General features: G+C 43.2%; 1 protein-coding gene across 1 annotated transcript in view; it reads left to right on the top strand.

Moving 5' to 3' along the window:
• CSMD1 (CUB and Sushi multiple domains 1) overlaps positions 1–21,481 on the top strand; it is a 4,503,734-nt gene that overhangs the window by 4,324,903 nt on the left and 157,350 nt on the right. The window contains exon 60 of the mRNA XM_078647516.1: positions 17,420–17,593. Within this exon, the coding sequence (XP_078503642.1) occupies positions 17,420–17,593 (174 nt within the window). The remainder of the gene's footprint in view (positions 1–17,419; positions 17,594–21,481) is intronic.

The raw sequence follows: 21,481 nt of genomic DNA, 5'->3' as shown, positions 1-21,481 counted from the left end.
ACCTGTTTTATAATATTATAACCATAATTTTTTTTGTTTAAGGTTCAAAATAGCACAAAAAGTTATTAAGTGCCAAATACGATTTGTTGCACCTGACCAGTCAAGGGTAAGGTTTTTACCTACCTACAAGGACAAAAGCAAAAAGAACAGAGGAAGAATGGAATACTGGATAATGCAAACATTAACCCATAGTCATAGATCTGGGTTTATTCCATCGTTTTTTCTTTTTGCTCCTCACGCCACCCTAGTTTGGACTCATATGCAAATCAGGCTAGACCCAGCTCCTCATGTTAACAGTATAGCCTGAACTGATTAGTCATGTCCTGCCTGGACATTAAACAAGCATCCTTGGACTGGTTTTGGGGTATCACCCCTCCTTAGCCAGGCTAGATTGTATCCAGTGGCACAGTGAGCATGGGACCCATGTCTGGGTATACCCTTCCCACTTGGGGCAACAAAAGCAAAAAGAACAGATGATGGACGGAATGCTGAACAATGCAAACACTCATCCCAGTTACAGATCTAGGAACAATCCATCATTTTTTTGCTCACCATGTCACCCCAGTTTGGACCCAGCCATATCCTGGGCAGTGCTTTGGGGTATCAGCACTCATCAGCTAGGCACATATAGCAACACAAGATACCTGTATGTTGGTTGACTGGGGTGTGATCCGTGGTCAAGCAGCAACCACCATCCTTCTCAGGATGAGGCACAAGCCAAACCTAAATTTACATGTCCTCAACTCTGTGGTAGCTTGCCATGGAGCAGTAAGGCAATGCATAAAGAATTTGTGAAATACTTTAAACAATGATAAAGTGAAACCACCACACAAAAGGGATCCTTGAAGGTGCCCATGATGGCGGCTGAGCGGTAGCAACCTATGTGAGCTCCGATGCCCACCAGGATTTACTACTGCTAGAGGTGGTCCTTGGGTCTCTAACCCTCAGCAGAGCCTCGCCGGTCCCCCAGGAGAAAGTGGGAACCCTCGAAGGCGGAATTCGCCGGATGGGACAGGAGAAAGTTGCACACTTGCCCCGATTGCCAGATATGCCTAGGACTGTGACTGTGGTGAGCTGAGGGGCGTAAGACCCACACTTCTACCTGTCCCACTTTGAGGAGGGCCTGAGAGCGTCCAGGGCCCTTGCAAAGCATATGAAGTGAGGGACACGTCTGTGATTTGCTGAGGCAACTCAGGAGTGCATTCTCCCACCCCCTTTCCTTTTACCTCACGCTTGCAGGGAGTGTGATGCGCAGGGGGAGAGAGGTGGAGGAGAGCCGAAGAAGAGATCCTGAACCAGGCCAGGCGTGAGACAGTAGAGCCAGCCATTGGTGCACTTGTAGAGGGATTCACGTCGGGACCTCCTGGAGCGGGAAGACAGTGAGCAGTCTAATTTGGCACGCCAAAGCCTACGCAGGGATTATAAACCTACCTCCAAGAACAATCAGGGAGAGATACCAGACTAGAGAAGTGGACGGGAGACCAAGAGGAGGCAGAAGCTCCGGTGACTATGGCTTTCAAGCAAGACATAGTGGCGGAATTTAAGGAGTTCGGGAAGGAGGTTGGGGAAATTGGCCAGAGAGTAGACTCACAGGAGCGTATGGGGCATGCAAGAGAGGGGGAATTGGAAGCCCATCACAGAGAGATCCTAGACCTGCAGGAGCAGAACTCTGAACTCCAGGACTGGATGGAAGATCTTGAAAATAGGTCTAGGAGAAGTAACATCCATTGAAAAGGAGTTCCATTGCATGCTACCACGACGGGACGAGAGAAATTTGTTTGCAGACTCTTCCACCAAGTGGCTCACACTCTGGCACCGCAAGATATTATCCTGGATCACACACATAGGGCTGGCCGACCTGCCTCCATGCCAGGGATGCCACAAGACATTCTCAGAAGCCTGCACTACTGCACCCAAAAAGAAACCATTATGAAGGCAGCCAGAGATTGTGCCACCATCGAGTTTGAGGGCTTCAAGGTGGGGTTGTACCAGGATCTATCCCCGCTCACACTACATAGAAGGCTTCAACTGAAACCCCTCACAGAACTCTTACAGAGGAAAGCAATCCAAAACAAATGGGGCCATCCTTTTGGCCTTACCTTTGTGTGGGCCAATGAAACGTGCTCTGTCCGCAGTCTGGACGATGCAAAAGATGTAGTGGAAGTGGATGGCACCGATAACGGTGATTCCTCCAGGGGAGATAAAGAACAAGCAAAATCACCAAGATGCTGGAACCCGCGATCCGTCCGATCGAGGGGGAAAAAGCTGAGCAAGCTGACAGACTCTGAGAGACGATCAGAGAGAGAAGAGCTGTTGAAACAACTGAAGAACCAGGAGGTACCAGATAAATCAACAGCGACGAGGGAGTGCAGGAAAGTTACTCGCGGATGAGCACACCGAGCTATTTTTACAGTTTTCCTTAGACAGCAGCATTGACCTGAGGACAACTCCGCTATTGTGAGACACTGAGCGGTTGGCTGGACGGCGGGTCTCAAGGACTGAGAACTTGCGTTACCCCGAGCTGCACCACCGGATCAATGATTCCTGTTGCTTCGCGCTGTAGACGATTCAGTGGGGGAATCGATGTGCAGTTGTTAATGTGTATAATTTACGATTTATGTCTCTACCTGCTCTTTATTCTTATTCTGGTATCTTTTATTGTTCCTAGTTTTTTTCCACGGGGGTCCGTATGGCACACATTTAGAGGGGAACGCAGGATGGCTCGGCGCTGCCTTTTCCTTAGCTTAACATGACTGGTGAGATATGGATAGAATAGTTAGCTATAATGTCAGGGGATTGAATGCACCGGAGAAAAGATTGGCCTTGTTGTCCCTGCTCAAGGAATCCAGGGCGATATTTGCCAATTACAGGAGATGCATTTGCTCCGTACAGATTGGAAGTGACAACGTTCTCACTGGTTTGACCACCAATTCTTCCCACCGGGAGAGGGGAAAAAGGCAGGGGTGGCCATCCTTCTCGCCATGCACTTTGAGGGTAAAGTTAACAGTACACAGGCAGAAATTTCTGGGCATCTCCTCTCCCTTCTTATTACATGCGGAGCTTACTGCCATTCATTTTAGATGTGATAGGGTGAGTGATGGAAACCACAGATGCACATGTCCTCATAGGGTGGGGGACTTTAATCTTGTGATTGATGTGGGGCTGGATAGCTTGGCGCAAAGGGTGGTCAACTCAGGCGCGCTATTTGCACATTGCTTGCACAAGATGGCTATATATAATCTTGTGGATGCCTGGTGTAAACTACACCGAGAGATCCTACTCTCACTACTCAGTAGCACATCGCGCACACGCTAGAATTGATCTGTTTCTCACTACCAGCTCCCTTGCACCCTCCACTAGGGAAGTGGACATTGGGGTGGTGGCACTGTCGGACCACGCCCCAGTTTACATTGACCTACACTTCCCCACGTCACACTTCAAATAACGCGCCTGGCGCCTGAACCTTAAAATACTTACATACAAAAATGTCCTAGCTGAGCTACAGGAGACACTGAAGAAATTTTTGGTCATAAATTACACACCCGACACCCCGCTTGCATTTCTTGTGGGACACTCTGAAAGCGGTACTGTGGGGACACATTATCAGCATCACGGCCCGGTTTAATAGGGAGCAGAGGGAGAAGCGGTGCTTGCTTGAGGGGAAGGCCAAGGAATTGGAAGGCGTGTATAAAAGAAAAGGGTCTCACCAAGCACGCCACAGACTGAACATAACGTGGAATGAGCCTAAGGCCTTGGACTTGGATAGAGCTCAATATGCTCTATTACGGCTAAAGCAAAAGTATTACATGGGAGGGAACAGGGCAGGACACCTCCTGGCTCAGCGGCTCAGTGCACTGACTGACAGTCAGAGGGTGGCCATGATTGTGAATGCCCAGGGGGAGAGCCTGGAAGGGGACGAGCTGATAGCCCAAGAGTTTCACTTTTTCTATAAGGACTTGTATACGGTGGAAGAGTATTCAAACGCCGACATAGAACCGTACTTGAACCACGCTCCCATTCACAACTTAGACCACCAACATGCCCTCACGCTGGAGAAAGACATACATTTAACTGAGGTACTCACTGCAATATCCCACCTACTGAATGGGAAGGTGCCAGGGCACGATAGCTACCCTTGAAAATTTTATAAACTGCTGGCTCCTGTCCTCACCTGACTGTATAATTCTTTCAATTATTCAGGTACCCTGACAGACACCATGCGACTTGCTACTATTGCGGTCATACCCAAACTGGGGAAAGATCCTACACAGTGCACATCATATAGACCTATCTCACTGCTCAATGTCAATGCAAAAATCTTTACTACAATCCTAGCAGCGCGCCTGGCACCCATGATGCAAGGCCTCATTAACCCAGATCAGGCTGGGTTTATTCCAGAGCGTAACTGTAGTGACATTACAAAGAGAATATGCCACCTTCTGAATAAGGCCCAGCTGACTAAGATGCCAGCGCTACTATTCTCTATGGACACCGAGACTTCGTTTCATAGGGTGCATTGGCCTTATCTGAAAGCAGTCCTATAGTTTGTGGGCCTAGGGCCCCGATTCATAAAATGGGTATTAGCTGGGTATGAAGCACCACAGGCAATGGTGCGAGTCAATGGGACAACATCGTAAACTTTCTGTATTGAACGGGGACCTCAGCAGGGTTGTTCCTTGTCCCCGCTAGTGGGAATGAAGATGGGTGATAGGGACAACAAGCTGGCGCTTTATGTGGGTGACGTCTTGGTACTACTGAAGGATCCCCACAGGTCTCTTTCGAGCCTTACCCGGAATGTGGAGGCATTTGGAGCATTGTAAGGCTTCAACATCAATGCGCAGAATTCGCAACTCCTGAGCCTTACACTTCCAGCCCCGGAGATCGAGGTGTTGTGGAATCTTTATCCTTACACCTGGGCCTCACAAGCGGTTGTTTATTTGGGCCTGCACATACACCCTACTGTGCGCCAAAAGGAGGAGAGCAATTATGGCTGCCTCCTAGCGGACACACGCACAGAGATGGAAAAATGGAAGGACATTTTACGCTGTCCTGGCTTGGTCGGTTAGCAGCAGTAAAAATGAAGCTCCTGCCTAAGATCCTATATGTGATGCAGACCTTCCCACTTTGCCCCCAGTTCAGGTGCTTCCTAAACAACAGCATCTGCTAGAGCACTACATCTGTGCCGGGAAAAGGGCACGCATAGCTAGGAGGCTGACATACCTGCCATCTGCCTGTGGGGGGTGCGGCCTCCCAAATCTCAAATATTACTATCAGGTGGCACATTTAAGGTATATGGTGGAGTGGAATAGACCCACAATAGAGAAGCTCTGGTGCTTCATTGTTCAGGCTTTCACGGGCATACACATATGGAAGATTTCATGGCTTTCCAAAACACACCGACCGCAGGCAGCATGTACCTCCCCGGTACTATGCACCACAGTTAGCATCTGGGATGCAGTGGCATCCCCGAAGAAATTATCCACTGAATTTTCTGACAGCACTTCACGGCTCAGTATACATGCCATGGCAACAAGCAAATTGTAAAAGGGTGGGGGATTTCTTTGATCACTTAGGTATTATATCTTTCTGGAAAATACAGGAGTGCTATGGGTTGCCATCACTGGGTCACGCAACCAACGCTGAAGCCGGTTGCAAGCAGGCCACTTTTTTAATTTGAAAAGTGCATTAATACTAGACACACTGACAAGAAACTATTATCGGATATATACGCCTTCCTGAACACATCACAATCACACGTCAAAACAAAAGCACAGGCAAGATGGGAGAGGGAATGTGAGAGGCAGTTCACACAAAAGGAATAGTTAGACATACATAAATGAGCTAATATGTCAAGGCAAGGGGACGCTGCTGCAGATAGAGCATTACTGGTACTACACACCAGAGCGTACAGCACATTGGAAAAGGGGAGGTGACCCTAAATGCTGGAGTGGGTGTGGGGACACTGGTACGTTGACACATATCCTATGGCACTGTCCTAAAACACCGACATATATGCAGGGGATCTTAAATGCTCTTGATTAATTGTCTGATACTGAGCTCCCCAGGTTTCCGAGTTACATCCTCTTTGGACTCCCCAATCCACTAACATGGATCTCTGTGAGGACGTGCAATCACATTAGTCCTATGCGCAGCAAAACAGTCCTTGTTAGCCCAGTGGGGTACGAATTTGGTGCCTCATCATACAGACTGGCTACATAGGTTATGGGAGCTGTTATGAATAATAAAGTTTACGGCGGTGGCAGAGAGCCAGTTACCGTGCCAGTTACCGCGCTTTGATAAAATGTGGTGTCCCTGTCTTAGCTGTCTTAGCAGGGAGCTCAGAGAGCTAACTTGCCCGATTTATATTAGGCTGCTACACTTGATACCTGAAGAACATGCTGCTGAGACTCAGTCTGAAGGAAGCTCCGAACCTGAGGGCACTCTATAGTAACATCAACGGGTAGCTGGACAGCGCAACATCACATTGCTAACTACTTATTAAGTGCCCTTCACGTTACTTCCCACTCATAAGGCCCCCCACATCTCTCCTTTGTTTTTCTTTTAATGTCCTGTCATGGTTTTTTTGCGATCTTGTATATTCTAATTTTGGGTAATGCATATCTTTGCCCCACCGGCCAGTGGCTGTAGGTGAGAGTATATATGAAGTCTTTCTCTTTGGAAATGTCTATGGAGATTTTTCTCTTTCTTGATCTCATGAAAATCAATAAAAAGCCTTGAACAAAAAGGATCACTTACAAAGTTAGAACATTATAACTTCCTTTAATAAATAAAACTAGACAAAACCAAAAAAAATTATATCAGTAGAACTGGAGATATTCAACGTTAAAGATTTTAGTGAGAATAACTCCAAAAAGCACATAGCAGCAGCTGTGAATATCTCATCCAGCCAGATTGGGACAAAGTCACAAGTTCAGGCCGACCATGATGGAACACGGCCCAGCTACTGAGACCCAGTTAAGCCCACCTTACAGAGTACCTTAAATCCTGGTTTGCGTAACATGGCAAAGATCCGTTTAGAAGATGTGCCATTCAGCTGATGCAATGCGTCTTTTCTGAGGTGCGGGGAGAGTGTGATTTGAGGGCCTGTGTCTTCGTATAGGGTCCCGTAGATGGGATTTGCAATGCTAAATCCAGAGCTGAGGATGTGGCATACAGTCAGGGCAATGCATTGGGTTCTGAGGATCTGTGAGGCTGTGATACGGATTCTGGTGTCATTGTCAAGGCTGCTGTCGATGAGGGATGCGAGGACTTGAACAAAGGATGAATTATGCAGTGGTGATTTGGAAGGTGTTGAGGACTACGGAGGTGCTGCAGGTCTTTGCAACGGGTCCAATCTATGAAACAGAAGTGATGCATCAGTTCTGCTCGGGGTTGCACCTCGCAGCAGAGCAGATGCATCACTTCCATTGGATCCACAGAGGCTGGCAGAGAATCTTAATCTGACTTCCAATTTCCTAGGACTAGGGTGGCATCAAATGGCAGGGTAGACTAACAGATGTAAGAGTTCAGGAGAATATGCAAGGTTATTGGAAGCCTGTTGTGTCCCTAAGCCAACTAGCCTTTGGAATCACTCTGCGGTTTTGGTTTTAAGAGGTGCAGGTCCAGTCTTTGTTACCCACATAAGAAGGCAGCAGATTAGCACAGCAGGTCAGCAGTCCTTCAGAGCTGCAGTCCAGCAGAGTGCTAGTCATGTCAGAAACACAGCACCCCTTAGTACTGGCAGAGTATCGACAAATCCTGAAGTTTAGTAAAGAGTGGATGACTTGGGTCCACTATTTATACCCAGTTGGGCCTTTGAAGTGGAGAGATGTTTCTAGAGGCATGCCTAGGTACCCTGTGCTCCTAGTTTGGCTGCAGACTAACTACAGGGGGCATGAGCCCTTTGTGTGGAGACAGAACACAGCCTATTCAAGTGTGCATGGGGCTGGTCCTAGCTCCTCCCTTCCATCCTGCCAGTGATGACCCACCCAGTCACACCTAACCCCCCCCCCATTGTGTGTAGCTGTCTAGGAGAAATAAAGAAAGCCCACCAACTAACTACACCCAGTGATGTGAACCAGAGACAGACTGCAGGCACTAAATGGTTAAGGCAGGAAAATGGCAACTTTCTAAAAGTGGCATTTTCAAAATTGCTATTTAAAATACGACTTACATGAACTGGATACTTGTTCCTATTTTGAAGTTACAGCTTATTAAATATAGTAAGGTAAGCCCAATATTACCCTATTGGGGAGGTAAGCCTTGCAATTGTGAACAGCAAATTTAAGAGTGTCTCACTACCAGAACATATCAAACTAAAATGTACATGTCCAAGTTTAAAAATACATTGCACTCTGCCCTTTGGGCTGTCAAGAGCCTACCCTAGGGTCGACCTATATTTATTAAAAAGGAAGGTTTGGGCCTTGCAAACGGTTTATTTTGCCAGGTCGACATGGCAGCTTAAAACTGTACACACAGGCTGCAACGGCAGGCCTGAGACATGTTTAAAGAGCTACTCAAGTGGGTGGCAAATTCAGTGCTACAGATCCACTAGTAGCATTTCATTTACAGGCCGTGGGCACAGGTAATGCCACTTTACTACAGACTTACAGGTAAATTAAATATGACAATTTGGTATAAGCCAATCTTACCATGTTTTAAGGGGAGAGCCCAAGCATTTAAGCACTGGTTAGCAGTGGTAAAGTGAACAGAGTCCTAATGCTAGAAAAAAGTCTGTTGACCACAGCTGTGACATAATGAGTGAAGGTCTATGTAGCTGGAATACCCCTTTTGATTGTTTTTTAAATTAAGTAATCTCCAGCCAGATAAATAATTTGCTGGTAGTTTAACTGGACACCAAAAAAACTGCCAATAATATCACCCAGCAATATGCATAGCTTATCGCATTTGAGTAATGATTTATTGCATTCCTGATGGCTAGATTTCAGCTGGCTATTTTAGAAAAAAGCAATTGCTTGTGGAGCTAAACATCTCTTCTGAAAAGAAATAATATATTTTGAAAGAAAATTAATTTCACTCTTGTCTGATCACAATAGGGAGAACCTTTATATTGTAATGTCCTTCTTTCGATTTATATAGTGATCTTTCATCTATCAGATTCGCTTCTTCATTCCAACTACTGTCTTCAGCTTTGGACAACAGTCTAAGCATGCTTTTGTTAGAAAAAAATGCCGAAATACGTTTAGTACTTATTATTTCTATTCAGTCATTTTCATAGATAACATTTTAAATAATCAGTACTACTAACACATTTTTCATAACAATCAAGAGTTTCGAAGTGGGAGAGAAGGGTGGAAGAAGAAAAAGAAGAACATGTACATGATGTTACAAATGCAATAAAGACCCTTGTGAACGATCTTGTTATTTGACTCATAGAATATACGTCGGGAACTGTTTCCCTAACAGCTTCAAATGTATCGACTCAGTCTATTATTTAGCTAGAGATGTTTTACACTGAAGCTAGTTCCAACCGATGTGCATCGTCTGGTTATTTTCTTTCCTGTAATCATGGATTTTATGAACCATACATTCAACACAACTGTGAACGTATTCCCAAAATTTGAAACACATCAAAAAGTGTCCTCTTTTGTTTAATCTCTATATCACAAACCTAATACAGGGTCAGACGTTCTCAGAGACATTCAAGAAATGTTCACGCAGTATAGGACGCCAACCAATAATAGAATTACAGGTATTAATAAATTCCTTTTTATAGGAGTGAATCACTTTTCATAGACTGCAGTATAAAATTAATTTGATACTACAGATGCTCGTGCACCACATTCTCTAATATCGGTAGTAGAATAAGAATCAGAAAAATACTTTATTCGATTTAAACACAGTGAATAGTAAAAGTACAGAAGACATAAAATACTTTGAATGCCCTCCACAACACCGGACCCCAATACCTCAACAAAAGAATCTCCTTCCTTGCCCCCAAGAGAAACCTCCACTCTGCGGACCTAGCCACGGCCCCCCACAACCAAAGGACCAGAGCGGGTGGCAGATCCTTCTCCTACATTGTGGCCAAGACCTAAAACAAACTCCCCCTCAGGCATCAGCCAAAGCCCGGCAGTACATCTATTCAGAAAGGATCTCAAGACCTGGCTGTTTGGATGACCATGGAGCTGCTCAAACACTCCCCCCCAGCGCCTTGAGACCCTCACGGGTGAGTAGTGCACTTCAAAAATACCTGATTATTTGATTGATTGATATATACAAGCATTAGAATGTTAAATCTCATATCACTTTTCAGAGCGAAACAATAAAGTAGTACCTTGGCTCGCAAGCAGATTGAGGTTTGTATACTGTCTATGGCACGAGGAGAATATTATGGTGCGGAGGATGGAGTGGATTGGGGCAGTAGAGAAAGCTGGACAGGAAGACTATATCGAGATCAATTTTAACAATTCACAGAGGGTGGGACAGATTTTTTCCAATGCCAGGGCCCCTCCCCTCTGACATTGCTTTGCTCCCCCTGGATTACTTTTACCCTCCCAACAGGACAGTCGATGGGTAGCCCCTTAGGGGGAAAAGGCAACAGGCATCGAAAGACCTATTCATTCCGAAGAGGGTGGGTACCAAGACAGCCTCAATTGTTCAGCTTAGTAGTAGATGTCCTCATTTGTCAGAATGTTATTGGGTGGACTTTCTAACCACTTCTGATATTGGAAATGAAGAGGATCTCAAAACAACTAATTGTTCGGTGCATAAGTTGTTGCGACTACTACGATGGAATGTAGCAGCGGTGAGGTCCATATTGATTGATGATCTTTAGGTCAACTTCCTTAAATCCTTTGAGATTATTTGCCTGCATGAGCCTTGGGATAGCCAGGGGGTTCTTGTTTAGATGGTTATGCAGCTTTTCACACTTATGCTGTACCTTCCCCCCACGGAATAGCTAATGGAGGCTAAAAGAAGCTTAGAGGAAGCCTGGGATCAGTTAGTATCTGCTTCTGACTTGAGAAATAGTGTTGCATTCCGGAAAGAGGTAAATCGACCAATATCCACTGAATTAGGTCTCCCTGATATGGTACAGACCAGTCCAGAACAGACATGGGTAAATCAATTTGAAGCAATTCATGCAGCTAGTGAGGAGTCCCCACCAGATGATCTTAGGGAACCACCATAAGGGTTTGAGCTTATTTTGATATTCAAGAAGTCAGAGATGCTATTGAGTCTTTGTCTTCTGGTAAAGTGCTGGGCATGTATGGGGTATATGGACTAAGACAACAAAGTACTCACTGGCCCTTCAACGTTAAAGTGGTGGCCCAGCCTCTTTCGATTGCTGATGGGCGTGAGACAAGTGCTGTGGATGATGGTAGGCGCTCTAAGTAACATAGGATTGGCTGTCAGCTGCAAAGGCTCCTCCGCCTTGATGATGACAAAGAACAGGCTGGGACAGCGAGTCCCTCAGTAGCCATGAATCTCAAGCATCCCATGGTGAAGAAATATAAACCTCCTAAGGGGGTTCAAGGATACACCTGGTTCTTTTAACCAACAAAGAAGAAATTGGCATAGAAGCTATATTATTAAAATTAATTTTTTTAATAACCTCACATGAGGGAGACTGCATCATACGTTAACCTTAGGCCACTGTAGGAGGCAGTCTAAAGAGTACAGAGAACAGGACCTTATATATGCATAGGTTACATTAGTCAGCATAAAACCAAGGGAAGGTTCTGGCACATACCAGCATGCAAAAGGACTAATATAGCTATACAAAATTTGCTTGCTCAACAAAGTGGGAGGAGAGACATTTCTCCTTACATCAGCAAGAATAGCCTGACAGTTCTATACTAGTAGCAGGTGCATTCTAATGGCTAGGCCTTTCTGAGCATGTGCAAGGCTCTGGAAGAGGGAGAAAGCACATGGCAAGCACATGGCTAACTCAGATGGCTGCCAAGTACAAAATGGCTTTCAGCTCATGCTAACAGATTCCTGCAATCTTTAACAATGGTGCCAGTTATGGTAGGCACTCTAAGTAGCGTAGCGCGTGCTGTCAGTTGCAATGGCCCCTCTTCCTGGATGATGACAGATAGCAAGATAGGACAGAGAGTCCCACAGCATCCCTAATCCTGAATTGTCTGGGCTAAGAGTTTTAAGGCAGCAGAATTCAAGCTTGTCCCATGTAATGTATTTTGCAGGAAGCAGGGAAGAAGGTCCAATGGGGTCGCGCTATGTGGATCAGGATGGGAGTGCAGGAGGGTGGACTGATGTCAAGCTGTGGGACCGGGGCAGCAAGCCATGGGTGAGCCAGTTACATAGGCACTCGGCCAACACAGCATCTGAGTTCCTTGTCCTCACATGCAGCATGCCATGACGTCTCCGCTCCGGTTCTCTGGTTGGCCTCCCTGGTCCATGGTTCACAAGACACACCGAGACGTCAAGTTGCCGAGGGGTGGTTGTGACTTACGTGGCGTTACTTGACTGCCACGTTGCAATGCTGTCCTCTCCGTATTATCTGATCCCGGGACTGGAGGCCCACTGAATATCGCTGTGCATTCCCCGTGTACCTTCTCCGACCTCCTCCATGCACTTTTGCTCTGGCGTCCTATGCCCCACCTCTTCCTCTGTAGTAGAGGTATAAGGCTAATGTTATGGCACAGGAATACAAATAAGGGCATTTGCCCATTCAAAGTTTTGTACGTGCCTCTGGGTCAGATCACAGAAGCATTAGCAAGGAACAGTTAGAGAGGAGACCCATAAAGTATCAATGATACTCCAAGTGACATATATTGGGGTGCCAAAGTAGAGACACTAATAATGCAATGGCGTCACAAGCAGAGTAAAGTTTTATTTTCCTTGTAGAACAAGTGCACATAGAAAAGCACTACAAACGTTACATTTCCAGAGAAAACATGTGCATACATTACCTAACGTGGTTGCTGTCAATACCAATAAATATTAAATTGCAACGTGAAAAGAAACATTTCCTCAGGTGAAATTGTCCCGGGATTGTAAATTTCTAAGTTTCTGAAGGTCAGAAAGCGAGGACTAAAAATGTTTTTGCCAGTAACAAAATCACTTAGCAATCCACTACCAGATGTAGCATTTCTTTTAGACTATAGTTTGTGAGGCTGGTCTCATGGTTTACTTCTGGGTGCTGAAAGGCACGTGAAACTGGTATATTGTACAGCAGAACGTTAATAGACATTTCCTTTTGGAATTGACACTGCATGTGAGACACAATGTATGGGAAGCTCTGTGTATATCGCTTGAGGAAAAAATGTAACTATGGTTTACAAGTGTATAGAGACATGTTCAAAATATACAATGTTAATTTTCATGGTGTAGCAAAAGATGCATTTATGGCAAAGAATGTATTAGAGTTTATCGGCAAACTAATTCATAAGCTTACGATGAAAATATTGTATATGTTACTTAGGTGCATGAAAGATAATTACATTATACAAAGGTACAACACAATAACTTTTCTAACCCTTGGACTCCCAAGTTTCAGGAATAGGAAGGGGGTCCTATTTTGGAAACTGGACTCTAAAGAAGCACAAGAACAATGAAGGTTCAGCAATCCTTTTGACATTGTAGAGGAAGTGGAAGCGGACCGTAATTTCCAAAGGCTGCTGGAAGGAATGTACACAAATTGTACCTTTTTCAGAGTAGAAAAAAAAAACGTCACATTTATTATATAGGGTGGGTGGACTTAAGAGTGCAGTGTCCAATACTATCTGACTGGAACTTATATTTTTGGCGTGCCTAATTAGAAAATGCAAGAAGCCAACGTAGATGCCATATAAAGTTTCCCTTTACACAGTATGTTAACTTACTTATAGGATCCACTGCACTAGTTCTGGCAGTTCATTGTCTGCTCTAAAAAGCAATCATTGTTGGCAGGCGGCCGGGAGCGGGACAGAAGCATTTACCTTCATTATAGTAGAGGCTCTGTTCTTTAACGAGTTCAGAAATGGCTGATAACTCTACACAGTTATACTCAAATAGCAATCATTTGAAGTGGTGCAAAACCTGAGAATTGTGCCCTTCTGAATATAGAATAGAACTGCAATACATAACAGTTAGGACAGTATGAGGAGTTTCTGTGATTTCTTTTTAACATGATTTCAATTGAGTTTAAAGCAGTTTCTTTATAAAAAGGTATAATCAACATAAACAGACATAGACAGCAGCCGAAAATAACACTTTCAAATTCGCTATTTAAAGCTTTCCAAAGTGCCTCAAAAACAAATGGAAGAATGAAAAATATCAAAGTGGTTTGTTGTATGGTAAACACTTTTTAATGTGTAGACACTTAACAGGGTCCTGGAATAGCATATCTTCTTCTAAAGTGTGAAGTTTAAATATTAAGTGTGTTTGTGTGCAAATGGTAGAATTCTATTGTAAATCTGAATCTGAGAATGGATTAGCTAAATGGCTACAGTTTGTGTTCTCTACAAGATTTTTCTCACATACAGGGTGGAAAAGACAACAGTACAATACATATCTGCTTTCTCACAAATGTTCAGTTGGTCTTTAATTGTTCACTCATTTTTCAGTAGTAAATAACATTTAGGGGAATCGAGTGAAAAACATCGTACTGGTTGTTTCTAAAATGTTGTAATGATCTGACCATAATGTCTATCATGCTAATGATAAACAGTTGAGTCTTTATGTATGTTTGCTCTACTCCTGTAGAGAAGTTGTGTGATTTGGGTAACAAAGGAGGTTGAACACTATTAACGTTTTTTTCACCTTCACTGCCTGTATTAAAAACGCATAACACCTCCACAATGGAAGAAGGTTCAATCTTTGCTGGCAGAAGCCTGCTTTAACTGAGGCGTGCAACTTACATTATAATGGAGCTAACCCTGAGATTGTAATATAGAACACTGACAATAGACAGGAAGTTGCATGCATGGAGTCTATTACTTGAGTTGTTCTTTATTATAAAAAAGTAGGCCTGTGACTTGGGTTTTCTTTTAAGAAGCTGTGTGTAAAACGTGACTACAGCTAGTGATAACCAGCTTTATACAGCATTTCTAAGAGATATGTTTGAGGTTGTCATTACAAGTATACATGATCCTAATCGTCGTCCTTTGTTCTGCTTTGAAAACATAGATATGACTAAATGAATACTCTATTACATAGAAAAACCATGCTATATCAGTGGTGTTTTGGTTGATGAAATCAGGTGCAAAACCACAGGAGTGTTAATGTTATCTCATTAGAACCGAGATGCTCTGCCCTCTCATCCACTGGGCTGTTTAATCCCTGATTCCCGGGAAATTAATTTTATTTCGCATTTCATAAGTCTCTCCAGTGGTTCTATGATAGCCATTCATAACTTTTCAGCGAACAGCCATTTGCATTGTGGGTCTTGTAGTTTCGCTTTGAACACTTTCTTTACGTGCTCAAAACCCCAGCATCCGATGTGCTGTTTGATAAAATGCCAAAGTCGTGTTACACATAACATTACCCACTTGTCAGCTATGTTTTAAGTATTTCCAACGCAGTTAAAAAGCTGCTTGTATCTATCATATGTCCCATCATTTGTAATGGTGCACTCTTTAATTTGTAGTATCCATTAAAACGAGCATGCTATTGCAAAATGTTTTGCCTTTTGTGTAGTGGAAGGTGTTGTATCTAGCTACGCAGTACAATACAGATAAAACATGGATAGCAGAAGTTTAGCCTTCCTTGCCTCAAGGAGTAAGTAACTGAAAGGTGGAATTTGCAGAAGGAATATCACACGATTCTTGCACATATATAGTACAGGTACAACATAGGTAGCTCAGTTGTGTAACAATAGCCCCTGCAGGCCCTGCAGTGCGGGGCGGGGCATGGGTTCCAGGCTGCCCCCTTCAGCACTGTGCATGGGTGGGTGGGCCTATGGCCATAGGCTCTTGAGTGGGTCCAGAGCGTAGGGTAGCCCCCTCCGTGAACTTGTTAGGGGCCTCCCTCAAGTTTCATTACCCCACGGAGGTAGCTAACAGAGTTAAGAGGGAGTAAGGAAGTTACAATACCACTGTATACAAACTGATTAAATAGGCAAACATAAAAGAAGTAGAAAACTCTTTAAAGAAAAGTCAAATCTCTCACTGAATTACCAAATATTCATATAGGAAGACGAATCCTCACCTACCTAATGTGGCAAGTATCCTAGCACAACAAAGAGGCAATTTACAGGCCTATTTTCAAAAGTAAGAAATCTACTCATTGCAAGTTGACTCCTACGATTTCAGAAGAACCTTTTAGGATTTTCAAAAAGCCATAGGAGTAATTATGGAAAACTCTGCATTTTATTTTATAGATTTTAATAAATACTCGTAGTGTCATGCAGTTACTTTTACAGACAGTCCACACTTTGGGCGAATGGCTAGAAATCCATTAGTATACCAAAATATTCTTATTTGTTTTCCATCACAACAATGTTTTGCCATGTGAAGAAATCTCTTTCACAACTGCCCCATGTCATATGTGAGTGTTTTGAAGACTCTTGTAGCCCATTACATAATTATTCTCCCCTCTTTTGGTTTATGTTTACCCATCTATATGTATTGTACCTTTTTTGGAATTATGTTTTCATGTGTAAAAGTTGTTGAAATGACTTGGTATAAAATTCTTTGCACATAAATGTTCACAGATTTTGAGGCATTGTAGATTTGTGGCAACTGTTGATATTTAAATTACCTTTTGTAAACTCTTTTTAAGGTAGACTGCTGATGAACAAACTGATAAGTAAATACACTGTATTTCACTATCAGGACATGTCACACACACCAGCACATGTCCTATCGTTAATATACACAGCACCCTGCCCACATGGGTTACCTTGGGCCTACCATAGGGGTAACTAATATGTAAGAAAAGGGAAGATGAGGACCAGGCAAGTGGGTGCACTTGCCAAGTCGAAATGTCATTTACAAACTGCGCACAGACTCTGCAGTGCAGGTCTGAGTTACATTTACTGGGCTACATCATTGGGTGGTACAATCAGTGCTACAAGTACAACGAGTAGCATTTGATTTACATGCCCCGGCATTCTCAGTGCCCTTTACTAGGGACTTACTAGTAAATCAAATATGCCAATCATGGAAATACCAATCCATAACACATTTTACACAGAGAACATATGCACTTTAGCACTGATCTGCAGTGGTAAAGTGCCCAGAGTCCTAAAACAGAACAAAGACAAGAGAGGTAAAAAAAGGAAGAAGAAGTAAAAAGTTTGGGGATAACCCTGCAAAAAGGGCCATCTCCAACATTTAGTAAATCTAAAAATTTACATTTTGTTTGCTTTGAAACTAGTGTTACAATTGAAAAGATTTGTTTTTCAGAAACATTTTTGATTGTGTGAAATCTCACGTATTATTAAACACTTATGTGAATATTTTGCCTCGAGATGTTATCTTGACAAGTCCATTTTTGTTCCTTATTAAAACAGCTGTTGTGTGTGGTCCACCTCCCCAAGTGGTGAATGGAAAAGTTGAAGGATCAGATTATCACTGGGGTTCCAGTGTGAGTTACAGCTGTGTGTTAGGCCACCACCTCTCAAGTCCAGCTATTATTTCATGTGAAGGAAGAGGTACATGGAGAGGAGAAATCCCACATTGTCTACGTAAGTTTTTCTATGGGTAATTAACTCTTTCATAAAGCAATCAATATTATTGCATATATATGTTTAATGCTCTAGCATTTCAACAGAGCACTAAAAATCCAGTTGGAAAATGTATGACATTATCCATTGGTATATAAGAAGATAGCAAATGTGAAAAATATTTTAATTGTAAAGGCTGTTTGTTAATTTTTTGATGCAGAATCTGGTTGCAAGTATGATTGTACTTGCAAGGTATGCTTCAGTTTTGGGGGTTATATGCCTATGGCTTCTATCAATCCAACATACACACATTTTTATAAATGTGTCATGTACAGCTCTTATAGAGAGCCTCTATTGTTAATTTAATTTTCTATATATGATAATTCACAGCTATGACCAAGAAAATAGTTGATAACAAAACTCGTGACCCACTTTTACTACGTCATAAAGGCCTTTCAGGCCTGTGTGATATTGCTCTCTGGGAGCACAGCTCTGCTTGTCTGCTGTAAATGAAAGAAAGCACAGCTTCAGGTGGGGGAAGGAAGGCATAGAAGGTGCTTGGCTTGGTCAAGGATGGCAGGGAATGCATTTGGTCACCTTTGGTACAGCAATACATACCAGTAGCTATGATTTGCATGTCTCCCCATTACCCCGCTGCCACTGTGCAGCGATTGAATGTAGGGGAAGATACTTCTGGGGTCATACATAACATGAAATTATAGATGGGTAAAATGTGAAATACAGTGATGTATTTCACCTGTTCAGAGTGATATCAATGACAATTAGGCTTCGGTCTCATTGTCTATTTGATGTAACTCAGAGCCCCTCTGTGAAAAACATCCCCATAATTTACTGGTACAAGTTATGTATGGCACTGGTAGAGACCCACTAGCATGAATACATGGATTCAAATCCAGTAAGTCACTGCTATGACGCATCAATAGTTGTTAACAAAAGCTCTCTCACTGTTGCTACATCATAAATGAATTCCAGGATGCTTTGGCAGGCCACCCTGGGAGACTATCAGAGCAGCTGGAGAGCAGGTAGCACAGCTTCTGCAAGGGAGAGGAGCGAAGTATGGCAGGTGGTATTTAAAAAAAAAAGATTTGGGACAGAAAGGAGAGGCCATGTTATGTATAACTCCCCATTATTCCTCTGCATAACATTTGATTTCAATAAAAAAACTCTTGATTAAAAAAAATGACTTCACTATTGCCAATTGATAATTCTATATTCATTGCGGCTATATAGCAATCTGAAACAGATATACTGTATCTGGTTTCATATCATTTTTACGTCTCGGCTAGATAGCAATCTGAAACAGATATACTGTATCTGGTTTCATATCATTTTTACGTCTCCGCTAGACAGCACACATGCTGTCTAGAAGAGACATGTTGTATATACTTGTGGGCTTCAGCCCACCCATGGACTTCCCAATTGCTTGCTCCATCATTGCCCTCCTATTCTTTCTCTCCATTTGTCCATGGCATACATGCGACGTTCCTCTTCCTGTGTTTAGCCCCCCAAGAGAGCAAGGACACATTCTTACTATCTATTCACTGCTCCCATTTTAGCAACTGTTTTAGGAACTACTTTTTTATTTGTTTTTGAGCACTTCACACGAGCTTTCATGTTTTCACTTTCTCCGAGCACCCTTTCTGTAAAAAGGCCTGTAAACCATGTTCTTACCTCATACATTTGCTGTATATTTAACAACTGAGATCAAATGTCAGACGCATTTTTCATTGGTGCCTCTTTACTTTTCTTGCACTGACTTCAAATTGAGAGAATTCCCCTGTGTTGCTTGCCAGTCCCCCAACCACCTCCCGCTTTGCAGCTTGGGCTGTCCTCCCACCCCCTTCCTCATTGCTACTTTCCTTCTCCTTGATTGCCCCCTCCATCCATTATTGCTCACCACACCTTATCTGCTAAGAATGCTTGCCTGGATCACTCTGTCCCTGGCAGGCTGAACTCTCCATAGAAGCAGAACATCCAAAATCCACGGCTCCCTAATATTTTCTATGTCGCTTTATACGGTTATTCTTTGTGCTTTGCCACATTGTCATGGCATTGATTTAACCAATAGCAGATTAAAATGTGTCTCCTAAATCACGAATCTAGAAAACTAGACATCATTTGCTTTGTCTTTCTGGACATGTGTATATTTTGCAACTCTGCATGCTGCGTCTGTCCTCAAGTATTATCTTTCCACAGCTATGTACCTACCCCAGGGACTTCCTGAGTACCATGTTATCAGCAGTCAAGTGCTACGGGACATCGAACACTGGGCCAGGCCGGCAGCTTTCCAGCTGTGAAGGACTGCATCCCATACACATATCAGAGCCAGAGGGAGAGGGGAGAAGCCATCCGAAACGGAAAGCTAGGGCTGCTTGTTTACTTCTCCTGCCAACAGTCTCAAATAAACTCTTTAAATACACCACTCAGTTCACTAGATTGAACAGAGGACAGGCTGCGCCCAATCCCTCCTTTGTCAATTATTCAGCTGAATGTGCTTACTTTTTCACCTTAGTTACTTTTGCTTTTACTCCTATAATATTTCAGAAGGAAAAGCTGGACATGCCAGGGGTGCTAATCAGTGACCCCATGTATTTTGCACATGTCTTTTTCTGCATTAAATATAGCATGTTCTCAGCAATGCAAGTTTTTTCAAAGAATCAACATCGGATGAAAAGTAAGAAGAGGGAAAGTCACTTTCTGTCAGCAGTGTATACCACAGGCGCTGGCACTTCCGCACTCTCACATATGTCAATGCCTGTTCTAAAAATACATGCTCTTAATATCATATCGACCTAAATATGCTTACCTACCCATACCTACACAGGCATACGTGCACAGCTAGAGACATGAAAATCTAAGCATACCTGCATCTATTCATGGACATGCATATCTATACTGCAGACCCTAACACTATGCGTCAAATGCACATATTCAGCCATACATACCTATGGCTATGCTGTGATTGTGCTGAAGTGGACCTTTGTGTGCATGGTTTAATAAGGGATCACACTTTTCGATTCAGGGAGATATTTATTCACATCTAGAGTAAAGTGCAAAATATACTTCTCTCTTTCTTTGCATCAGCTTGTATGTCTTCTGTCTAACCAACTCGAATCTCTAGCTGTCTTTTAGTCCTCTATCTTCAGGCTCTCTTTTCTATCTCTTCTCTCTTGTTGTCTGTTTCTTTCTCTATCTCTGCCTATCTTTTGCTTTCCAATTTTCTCTTGCTTCATCACTACCCCAATGCGCACACACTATCTCCCGTCTTTCTTGTTAACCCCATATCTCTGTCTTCCTGTCCATCTACCCATCTCCTCACCTCTGGCCCGATGGCTTGCTTTATGATTCTGTAGCTGTATCCTCCTGTTGTTGTCTCTGTCTCCTCTCTGGCTTTCACCCACCTTGCTTAGTGTGGCTTTATTTGTTTGTATCTCGTAGTCTCTTTCTGCACATCTTCCAAATATCTCTGTATTCCTTACCACACCCGCCTATCTTTCTGTTAGTCTTCTTTGTTCATGAAGAAAAATCACTAAGTAGAGCATATTTTGTTAATACACTCAAGTATTCTTTATAAAAGTGAGGACAGTGTGGTTGGGGACAAGGTAAGTGTATGCAAAACAGCTTAAAGGCTCACAGTTGTGCATGCAGCTTGGACTCTCATGCGCTACACTGCAATAAACATCCAAAACAACCATATGATGTGTCGAGGTGAGGCTTAATACATATATTTTCAAAGGCAAAAGTTGAGCTTTTTTTAAAAGAAGTTTTATGTGATACTGTTCTGTTTAAAAGGGTTAAGCTGCACGCGGAAATAGAGAATTTTCCATCAATATGAAGTAAACGGTACACATTGCATCCAATTGCCTCATGGAGTGCTTGGAAATATTC

The sequence above is a fragment of the Lissotriton helveticus genome, chromosome 6 (genome assembly GCF_964261635.1).
Source record: "Lissotriton helveticus chromosome 6, aLisHel1.1, whole genome shotgun sequence".
NCBI classification, from domain to species: domain Eukaryota; kingdom Metazoa; phylum Chordata; class Amphibia; order Caudata; family Salamandridae; genus Lissotriton; species Lissotriton helveticus.
This window is presented reverse-complemented; position numbering and strand designations above follow the sequence as displayed.